The following is an 11,631-nucleotide window of genomic DNA, read 5'->3' on the forward strand; positions in this document are numbered from 1 at the left end:
GTGATGTGGATCACCACACTGAATGCGTTCGTCTAACACATGATGCATGGTACTTGGCAGGGCTGCATATCTCTATTTACACAATACTTTTGATTTGCCTCTTAGAGAAAGAGCATGGTTACCTTACACTTGTGCATGTGAAGGCTAGGGCTCTGTTAGATGGCCCACTACGCATGTGCCTCTGTTGCATTCAATAAGTGCGTTGAAGGCAAGCGTAATTTTGGATTTAAAAACTTGTTAGCGGTTATGTTGCTTGTAATGTTGGTTTCCCCACAGTTACCTTTGTGTGATTTAAATGCACTGTAAACTGATGATGTGACAAGACTACATAAAACAATTTATCAGTCTATGAAACTGATCAGTAATGGCATTGTTTTGTTTCAGATGCATTGGCAATTTGACATGTACATCAGGAACCGCGTGGACACGTCTCCAACCCCTGTCGATTGGAACACCATGTGCAAACAGCTTTTTGGTTTTATGGGTGTCATGCTTTTTTTGTTTTGGGTTGGAGAAAACTTTCCTTCATACCAGCCAGTGGTGAGTTATGAGTTTGTTACAGGCAGCTATGTGAACATATTTTCCAGACTTGGTGAAAATGGTTGTTTGACGAAAATATTTTATATTGAATTATATTGCACTTACCATCCCGGACGATGCATTGAACCTTTTTACAGGAACTAGCGCACTACTCCGGAACCCAATTTAAGTTGCTAGTCTATTCGTCATTGGAATTAGTCTTGTGCTCCCAAGGGAACCCATTCAATGCATTTACTCCATATTTATTTCTGGTACTTTATTGAGGTGGGTGTGATCTTTAGTGGGGACTATGTAAAAAGCACCCTGTTGATCGAATGAATACATATATTGTTTGTTTGCAGGGATAAACTTTCAAAGAAGACCAAGGCACACAGGCATGTGACTTAAAGTAGTCTAGATACTCGAAGTATGCAGAAGGTGAAGCGGAAAGAAATGGTTATTCAGCTTGGCCCAAGTCAATGTTTTAAAAGGGTTATTGGAATCTAGGGCGGCAGAGGTTTATTGTGTTTTTTTTTTGGGGGGGGGGATATACCATGCAACCTATGGATGTAAACCTGTAGAAAGAACAAATCTGCTGAGAGACCCCACTACAGTTTTAAAATCTGCCCTGAAGGAATGTGGCTTTTTAGAAGCCTTTTAAAGATACTTTGACTTTCAAAGAAGTGGCAGATACTGGACACTTTGCAAAACGCAACCCCAGTGCATGGTGAGACATTCTCGTACAAGTGACCAACATGCATCACAATACCTGTAATACCATTTGACTACATTATTGAGAAAGTTAAAGGCTAAAATTGTTCGAGGCATTAGATGTTATTTCTAGCTTTAGTGAATGGTACCCCACTGTATACAATGCATTCCATCAATGCAAACCCAGAAAGCACCCCTTTGTGTACATAATACTGCAAGCAGAACATTTAATATAATTCATTGTTGCAGCTTATGAGTTGTCTCAAATAATTTGCATAAACTACAGGTATAAACATGTGTAAAAATAACTCCGCCAACTTCAATTCAATTCATGAAGCTTTATTCGGTACATGAAACATGACCATAAAAGCACACAAAAAAAACAGACAAACAAAATAACCAAAGTTTCAGATTGACAATTAAAACAGATCTCAGTAGAGATACACTCCATATAATTTAAAAAAGCATATTTTTCCTTGCATAAATACATTAGTTTAAAAAGGAAGCGGTATAAAAACAAATGTCGGCGGAATTCAGATTACATAATTAGCTCATAGCCTGATTAGCTGTACACACACCATATTTCAAAAATATTGGTTTCAAATAGGCGATACGAAAATTTATGTACAGTTTACAAAATAGTAAAAAGTGCAAAGTGCTCTGTTTAGATACGCCATCGCACAGACATGGCCCTGTTGGATGTTTTTTGAGAATTGGTAGGGCCACTAAATGGTGTGCTACTCCGATCCTCAGTCTTGTAATCACAAACATATGAGATGGCCTAGTCACTGTGGATAGATAAAATGGTGAACCATCCGAAATAATATATCTATTGTAGAACAAGACAGTGGTCTTAGATCCTGCTGCTGACAACAGTTGCCTAGCTCTGCTGGCCAGGAATTTACTTTTCAACTCCGCATTAGAGATCAAAGTTGCGGCTCTTGGGTCAATCAGGACATTAAGACTAAATATTTCTGAGTAACAATCAACATCATAATTTAACCAGGGAATTTTCCTATAGTGATCCAATGATTAACAGTCCTCAATGATGGCTCTATTAAAAGACTTCTCCTCCTGGAGCCAGATGGAACGCCAAATCCGGAGTGGCCTTAAGGACAATAGGTCATTTAGGTAATAAATATCCAGTTCGCGGTAGATCAGCTCAGTTGGGGCAGTCGGGGGTAGACAAAGAAGCTTTTTCAAAAACGAGTTTTCCTCCGTTTGCAAAATTTGGGTATATCTATGACCCTACACACCCGCCCCGTATAATGCTATTGAGGTACATCTAGCCTGATAAATTTGAAGCATATCCTTAGTACGCCTGTCTCCTACTTTTGCCGCGAATCTAAAAACACCATAGGCGTTCTTTGCCATTTTGTTACTAACGTTATTAATTTCATCAGTCCATTTTCTGTCTCTTGAAAAGGTAATACCAAGGTAATAAAATTTTTCCACGTGTAGCACTTTTTCATGATCAATAAAAAAGCATTAGAGAGTTTGCTTCTGGCCCCGCAGGTCATGGTGTGCGTCTTCTCCTTATTAATGGACAGTTCCCTATCTTGTATGAACTTACAGAATCTGTCAATTAGGCGCTGTAGACCTAGGGGAGTTCTTGAAAGTAAGACGGCGTCATCAGCATATATTAACACCGGGACAGAAACACTATTAATCTGGGGGGCATCAGCTTTTACATTCTTTAAGATTGCGTCGACCTCGTTAATAAATAATATAAAAAGGAGGGGGACCAAAACACAACCCTGTCGAATCCCACGTTTCACACTGAATTTAGGGGTACATTCTCCTTTTGTGCCATAACGCACACAAGTTTCAAGCTTTTCATACAACCTGGCCAGAAAGAAAATTATACCCTCGGGGGCTGCTAGGTGTAGCAGAGTTGGCCATAAAATAGCATGGTCGACTATATCAAAAGCACTGCTTAAGTCTGCAAAGCAGAGGTATAACGAACCAGTTTTGGCTTTGGTGTATTTACTAATTAATAGGTCTAGATTTACGCACTGGTCGAGTGTACCCCTGCCCTTCCTAAAGCCGTACTGGCTGTCGGCCAGGATGTTCTTTTGCTCAGCTCACTCTTCTAGTCTTACTAACATAACTCTACTCATGATCTTAACAGAGGAGTCTAGAAGAGAGATAGGGCAGTAATTCTTAGCATCTGACCTGCTGCCCTTTTTGTGTATAGGGATAATAATAGATTCTCCCCAGGTTTTAGAGGGCTAACTACAGACTGCGGCGTTAAATACAATTGTCAAGAGAGGGCTCCACAACTCTGGGGCTGATTTATAAACATCAACATGGACCCCATCAGGGCCCTGAGCCTTCAACCCCCCCCCCCCCCCCCCCTTGCTAGCACGTATTCCCAGGTCGACCTCTTGAACTGTGATGACCAGTGGTAGTATGGTCCTTCTACTAGGATTTATATTATCACAACTTTTTGAGCCAAAAATTGTGGAGAAATGTGTAACCCAGTCATCGCTGGTGACATTAGAGGATAGCTCAGGTATATGGTCTTCTTTAAGAAAAGGAGAGTTGACCGTAGCCCAAAAGAGTGTATTGTTAGATGTTTCAGATGCTTGGTTAAGAGAGTCCCAGGCCTCCTCCTGTAACTCACTCTTCCTGCGTTTCAAAGCTATCTTATACATAAGGCGGGATTAAATTATTTGGCTTTTTAGCAAGTGCACCTTTTAATTCAGATAGTATGTTGGTACATGTATGATCAAACCACCCCGTTCCAATACGATACTGTTCTCTACTAGGTCTGGTAAACCTAACATTAATGAATCTATTAATTTCATTAAAAGCAAGTAAAACCTGTTCAGTATCAGTGATATTATCAAATATAAGCGAGATATGTCAGGCATTCCTTCACAATGGAACTGGTTAAATCTTTAGCTTTTTCTCCCTTCCATTTCACTCTAACACCATTTGGTCTGTGAGGTTCAACATTAGTAATAATAGTTTCTACCTCCACAACACTTCCTTAATATTAGAAGAAACGATCACATGATCGATTACTGAACAAGTTTGTCTGTTCTTAAACGTAGGAATGATTTGTCCATTTCATCATTCGTGAAACCCAATATTTCTAAATCGTAACAGCTCATAAATTTATATAGTATTTCTCCATATGCATTATTATGTTTAAAGTGCAGATCATCCATACCAACATTATTTTTAACCCCACAGGCTTTCTGGGTTGACAACTCCCATAACGGGATATTAAAATCACCCACCCAGATAAAATCAAAAGCAACATTCATTTCTATACTTACATTTTCCACAGCACTAGCAAAATCATTTACTACTACCATCCTAGAATTATCAAAGACATTATTATAGTAGTTTATCAACAAAATGTTACGGCCTTGATCGTCATAGAGCCAGAGAATTTGCGCATGTGCACCCACAGTCAGATATTTTTTTACTTGGATACGCCGATTGATAGAGATTAATATCAAAAGGCCGCCTTTGGCTCTCCCTGACGAAGAGCCCTGCGCCAGTAAATTATAGGAGGCAAACCCCGCATAATTGATATCTTCCCTACACCAAGTTTCCTGGAAACTAAGAATGTCATGGGTATTTATAAAATTTGTCCAGCTCAAAACATCACCCTTAGATTTTAAACCAGCGATATTCCAGCTGATAATAGTTATACCTTTGATGCTTTTAGGACCCCTCATACTGATTTTCTCCAATCTTGCTATTTCAGTTGGGCCATCCCCCACACTCTGGTTTCCATTTAAAGTATCCCTACCTTCATTGGTCATATTGGTTTCAACCAACAGGTTAGGTCCCAGGGCTATAAACTTATCGTTAGGCACCATGACCTGACAGTTTGGGACGTCACACGGCTGGGGCCCACACGTCAGAGGGAGTCCATCATTTACGTCCAGGTTACTCAGACCCTGATATCTATTTAATGTTGGTACCTCAAAGTGTATGATAAATAGGTGTATGGGGTCTGTCTCTACAATTATCTGGGGGCACTTTGCTAAGGTGACTATAAAAGTACCCAAGTGGGCGTGCACATACGTTATTCTCATCCTGATTTAAAGAAGTAGCTCTTAATAAGACGGTTGCGACGTGTTGGGGATGTTTAAAAATTTACAATAACACAGTCGCCCCTGCAATTCTTCCTAGCATTACCAATCCAGGTTACCCTCCTAGTGGTCAAAACTTGATCCGAATAGGCCGGTGGAAAACCACATTGCTTATGCAGCCAGAAGACTGTTTTGTTTTTAAGGGATGCATGTGACTCAGGCTGATGCTGATTCGAAGAGTTTTCTAGTGATGGTACATTAGTTAAAACCACAGTGTAAGGAGCACAATCGGGGGGCAGGTTGATAGAACCTCTATACTTCGCTTCAGTCGGGCCCCTATTGCTCGCTGATGCTGGTAACGTTACTACATTTTTTTTTCTGGCAGACCAATGGTACATTGATAGGTGTAGCAGCTACCGGGACAGTCAACCCCTCTTTAACTGGTTTAGGAGCTTCTTTACTTACTTCAGAGCCCTTTTCCACTACCCTAGGTCTCCCAGCCATAGCAATGTGGGTATCCAGAAGACCACCTAACCTTTGCACTTCTGCAGACATCAAATCGTTTTACCACTAGGGGTTTGATGATATTTTCTATCTTGGTATTAATGATATTAGCTAAAAGATCAAATTGCTCAGCATTCCTTCTGACTGTGCCCTACCTATCCCCTGACTCTACTCCACCCATGGTACTTTTAGGTGGTGATTCAGCCTTTTTATTGTTACAGGTATTAAGAGTTTCCCCTCATTTGACTTGTACCTTCCTACACGCCCTCAGCGCTCTCGGGGCCGGAGAGTGCCGCGCTGGCATGTCGTAGGGCACGACCGGACTATCCAGATTAGGGGTTAATTGGTCAGGCTCTATTGCTGTTTGAGTTTCGGGGTTATCTGGCAGACTACTATCATCTAGAGGGTGAGCTTGGCTAGTAGGCGATATAGGCTGTGTGGGTGATATAACATGAGGACTGTCCCGGCCTAAAGATAAGCGTCGTTCTTTATTAATCTTATTAACCACTTTCACCAGATAGTTATCTAGCGTAGCTCGCACCGGCGGGGTAACAACAGCTTTCTCTTTAGACATGATTTAACCTAGCAACTGTAACTAAAATATTTATATGAAACAACTAAAACAAGATAATTAAAGCTATCATGAATTTCAAAATTCAACACACTAAAAAAATCGTGAGACCCGTTTCTGGCAATACATGCAGGATAGTTCTTATCTCTTCACTTTGCGGATTTTGGAAGCCAAAGTCTATAGCCCTGCCTCCTCCTGCCACAGACTCTGTCCCGCCCTTGTCCCGGGCTTCTCCCGGCGCGACCCGGATGCGATCCCACGACGCGGGGGCTCTCGCTAAACTTTATGCGCCTCCGGGCACAGCTCAGGGCGTGTGCAGCTTCCTGGCGCAAGGGGAGCTGGGAAATGCAGTCCCCCCCTCACGGCAGCCATGCCATGGTCAGAGAAGGCAGCGGCGGCTGGGGGGGACATGCGGCAGAGTCACGGTCCCGGTGTCCCGCTTGGGCACACAATAAGCCTCCACAGCCCCCAGCAGCAACAAGCAGGTATGTCCAAAAGAGCCCCACCAGGGGTCGGCGTTACTCCCCCAACAAAGTTCAGGCAAAAGGTCATTTGCGCGCTGCAGCAGCGCTTTTAAGCTCTTCCCCCACGCCTGAGGCAGCTGATTAGAGGCAGATTAGAGGCAGAGAGCACCCTGGGAAATGGAGTCCCACCAGGGTCGAGTATGGCTGTTGGGATATCGTAACGAAGATTTCTCCACCAACTTAAATTATAACAAAGCATTTGATAAAAACGTTGCAGCAATCATTAGTAAAGACAGTGATTGTTTTGGAAGGGCAATGCTCATTACAGTTAGGTGCTTACTAACGGCTGATGATATTTTCCTGTGGAGACGCTGTACATGGGTGCTCGCATTAAACGCACATTTGTTCCTTCTATATGTTAGTTTGTTACTGCAGCACAGCAAAATCACTTTGGCTTGGCTGTACTAGGCCTGGGTTATGATGACACTCCATTCATTGAGGGGCTAGGAACATGACAAAGATCTCTGTGAGGAAGCAGTGCCAAGACTTGTAGAGAGCACAAAACGTGAGAGGTAGGAGTCCCAGAGATGGCTGAATAGTAGGAGGTAACCAAATTGCTTAGGATACCCAATATTGTACAATACAAGCTGTCAATCATGAATGAACCCTTGATCATGAGATGCATATAATTATATGTATGTATTTACGCAAAAAAATGATTTTTGGTTCTTGCTCAAATGTACAAAAGCACTGAAATTTGCCATTTCTGCACATAACTCTCATTGCCCCCTTGTTTAACTCTTGCCCAGTTAACTTTTTTCCAGTGCCAATTGCAAATGTATGTTTTTTTCATGGCGGGTGACGCAAGTTCTCCAGTATTGGAGCTTCCATAGATTCAGATGCTTGAATCATTCCTCATCTTTGAAGTGTGAGTCACACCGTACCATAGTAAATCGGTATTCGTATCATAGGCTGCAATGGAAAGTCAGTTTAATAACCTCTGTGTCCTTTCTGTAACCAATTGAGTGACAGGATCCACTAGATCACACCCAACAGAGACTGAGTTCCTCAGATTTTCTACTACATGTCGTGGGAAGGGAGTCTTCCTGAGCTCTGCTCATTTTCTTCTTCTTTAGAAATGAAGAATTACCTACAATTACTATGTATGATGCTTCTAAAAAACGCCTTTCAGATCCTGCAAAATCTGTGTGAAGAAAAGGCTACATATGGACGATCAGCATCTGGTAAAGAAGTGCAAAATATGTTACACTTAGTCCTCTAAAGCCATAAAGTAGAAATCATTGCAGCTCCAGTGTAATGAGGTACCCTACACACCTCCATGGTCATAGAAAACCAAAACTACACTTGTGGAATGCAGTCCTTGTTGTCTTAAGCAAGAAATCCTTCAAAGAGCGACTGAGGGTGCTCTTCACTATATATTTTTTCTATTTGCCGTGTGACAAAATCTTTAAGCCTACGAGCTTGTAGAATTTAAGTTCTAGTGATGTTTAAGTGTTTTTCATTGACAAAAGTTATTTAAGTGAACACTAAGTCATAATGCTTGGTGAGTCACAGGTGTTACCTGTGAAGTGACCTTGAAAGGGTTCCTCTAACACAACCTAACTCTATAACCTAGATATTTACAGGACTCTTATCATTTTGCTCATCCGGTGCCATCCCAGAAAGAGGCTTGAAATCCTAGTATTGCAGATTCCTAGAAGAACTTGATAATATTTTATGCAGCAACTGTTTTCACTCTGTGGGTATTAATGCTCACAGAATGGTTAAAAAACCGCATGAGTGCTTTTCCAAATTCACTTTGAAAGAGGTTGGCTCCACCTTTCTCAAAGCACTATGCTTTCTGAGGCCATGCTGACCTAACATCTTTGGTGCTTTACCTCTTCCATCATTACTGGTATCTCTTTATGCTTGGAATCTTTGCATGCTTAAGAGGAAGTTTCTATGGAGGGGCAGGCAGAACTCCGCCCCATATATTAAAGTGTGGAACATGAAAGTGACTCTAGTCCTAGACCATTAACCCTCTTAATTTCAGCCAGCTTTTCCACTGGAACCTTCTTACAGTTTTTTATGTTCTATGAGGTTAACATAAAATCAAGGAAACTGATATACAGAGCTTGGAGTTTTGAAATGGCTGGGCCAGAAGTTGGACAGCTTATGTGGGGGTTACCGTTGTGTGTGGCAGGCGCACTCGGAACTCGTGTGCTTACTATATAATGTAAGTAATATGGGAAGTGCTATCTTAGCAGGATAAGACATCCCTATAGTAGGACGAGCATTGACAAAGTAAGTAGACATGACCTTGTAAAGTGTGCGCTTCTGTTTTTGGCATGCATGCAAAAATATAAAACTAATGATAGCCTAGCATTTCAGAAGCAAAAGGAACAGATCATGGGCGGAATGCTGAACAATGCAATCATTCACCCGCAGTCACAAGGATCTGGGTTAAATCCATTGTTCTGCTCACCACGCCACTCCGGTATGGATCAAGTCTTATGCAATCAGTCTTGACCCTATTCCTCATGGGAACAGTCCAGCCTGAACTGCTTAGCCAGATCCTCCCTGGACTGAAAGCCAGCATCCTGGGACCAGTTTAGAGGCACAGCAACCCTGGCACTTAAGTGCACTCCTTTTTCTGGTGGCTATGCACATGCGAAAAAGCAAAATGTCTTCACTCGCAGTGCAGTGCAAGGCAAGGCAGCCAGTGGAATACGTTGGCCAAACCATTGTCCCACAATGTATGGTGTGGTGGGTGGAAACATGTGAATGCTATGTGAAAAGATCCATGGAAGAAGAGGGCTGTCCAAAAGCCCCTGCATGTGTCTATTTTTATTAGTATTTCTGGAAACTTGAGGATAACAATACAGATAAAGATTTCTCTATTCCAAACCAAAAATGTTTTTTTCGAAAGCACGCTAATGAATTAGGGTTACAATGATGTTGCACTGTAAATAGCACTGTTTCACTGTTAAATTTAGATTTAATGTAGTTGTCAATCTTTTCCTTTACAGGGACCAAAGCAGTATCCATACAATAACCTATACTTGGAGAGAGGTGGTGACCCCAACAAAAAACCTGAAGAAGAGAAGCATTATGAAATATGAGCTGTTTTTCCCCAAGAAAACTCTGTACTGAACGGGTTCCTGCAGGCTGTGCTTCCCTTACTCACAACAGTAATGGATGTGAATTAAATATATTTATTCAAGCTCTTTCTTCTGTGTCTTACATTTCAAGGTACTTGTTTTATCAACTTTAGGAGAATAAATTATTAAATTGGACGTTTTAGTAAGTTAAACAAGTGGTTAACCCACAGAGCCATTTACTTGCAAACAGCTTTGCAAACAGAGCGCGATTGTCAATGTTCTTTCCTTGACGCTGGCATTCTGTGATCTTGCTGTGACCCGTTGCCTGTCTGTTAAGGCTTGCTGTGGTGGTAGTTGTGGTTCAAGACTAAGGTATGCAGTAAATGAGGAGAGCATGTTTGCATTCAGTGGGTGGATACACCTAAGGCCAGGTGCTGTAAGTGTTTTGTTGAGTATCAGATTGCCTGTGGTGTGGTAGTTTCCATGTGGCATGTGAGGCGTGAGATGGAAGTGTGTTTTGCTAGGCTGTAACCCTGCTCTAGCGTGAACATTGCTGTTATTAGCCGTAGTTAACAGCTCAACAGGTCTTTTTGAGCTTCCTTTTAGAGTGAGCATTACTCCAGACAGCTACAGACATGAAAGGCATCTGACTTTGCAGGAACAAAGTGGAGTCTGAAGGCCAATGTAAAGGTGAAAGTTTGAGTATAACGGGCAGAGGATGCAGTCAAGTGTCACTTAGCTAAATTAGCACTTGAACACTGCCTGTATGCTACATCATCCCATTGTTTCTTTATTTATAATAAGAATAAATCCACTTAATGAGACATCCAAATTAATATAAACCAATTGCTAGTCAGTTGGCAATGCATCTCACCACAAATTTGGGAAATAAAAGGAAATCTAGTATTTAAAATGAAAAAACACTTATTGTTGATTCATCAAAGAATAATTACATTCTCGCGCCTTTGAAGTATAACGTCAAAAATGATATTAATAACACTGCACTTGGTACTTTTTTAACAGTATTTATACCAGTGCTCGTTTGCTGAATACCCCAAAGAAGTCTGAGTTTAATTGTGTGCTATACCGAATAGGTCAATAAGAGCCTCAACAAATGTTTCCACTCTGCCAATTCCTGAGGATTCAGTGATGCCAATTATGGGTAAATTATTTCATTGTAATCTCACTTTAATGTCTTCATTCTTCGCTTTGACATTCAGTAGAGTCTTTTCAATTTTCTCAAGTTTCTTTGAGTTCATTGTGGACATCCTCATGGTCTCAGACTCTACCTTCTGTGGCGTCAAGTCTTGTGACTTGTTTGTCAATCCAGCCTGTCATCTGATCAAGACTTGTTGTAAGGCTATTTACCTCAGTGTTTACAACCTGAAACCAATACGCATTTGCAACAAAATTGGTTTTATCTCATCCTGTTGAGCATTAGAGAGTGTGTTGAGGCAATTGATGTTCAGACCTTCCTCCCGACCCTCAATAGCTTGAGGTGTTACTTATTTTCAGAGGATAGTTTAGTTTGTTTTTGATCAAATTTGCTCATTTTCTGAGAGCACCAAAAAGTAAGTTGGGTGTCAACTGTGCTTGCTGACTGGTTGACACGATTTCCTCCTTATCTATTTGAGGTCGCCATGTGCAGTGAGAAACTGGAGTAGTCCTGAAGATGAGCAGCTAGCAAGATGGGTTGGATCTGGGTA

General features: G+C 41.4%; 1 protein-coding gene across 1 annotated transcript in view; it reads left to right on the top strand.

Annotated features, from left to right (window-relative positions):
- The window catches only part of NDUFB8 (NADH:ubiquinone oxidoreductase subunit B8), a 94,560-nt gene extending 84,513 nt beyond the window's left edge, over positions 1-10,047 (top strand). The window contains exons 4-5 of the mRNA XM_086922249.1: positions 385-540; positions 9,854-10,047. Of these exons, the coding sequence (XP_086778375.1) occupies positions 385-540; positions 9,854-9,946 (249 nt within the window). The 3' untranslated portion in view covers positions 9,947-10,047. The remainder of the gene's footprint in view (positions 1-384; positions 541-9,853) is intronic.
- Positions 10,048-11,631: the final 1,584 nt, after the last annotated feature.

This window comes from Lissotriton vulgaris, chromosome 5 (assembly GCF_964263255.1).
Source record: "Lissotriton vulgaris chromosome 5, aLisVul1.2, whole genome shotgun sequence".
Classification (NCBI taxonomy): Eukaryota; Metazoa; Chordata; class Amphibia; order Caudata; family Salamandridae; genus Lissotriton; species Lissotriton vulgaris.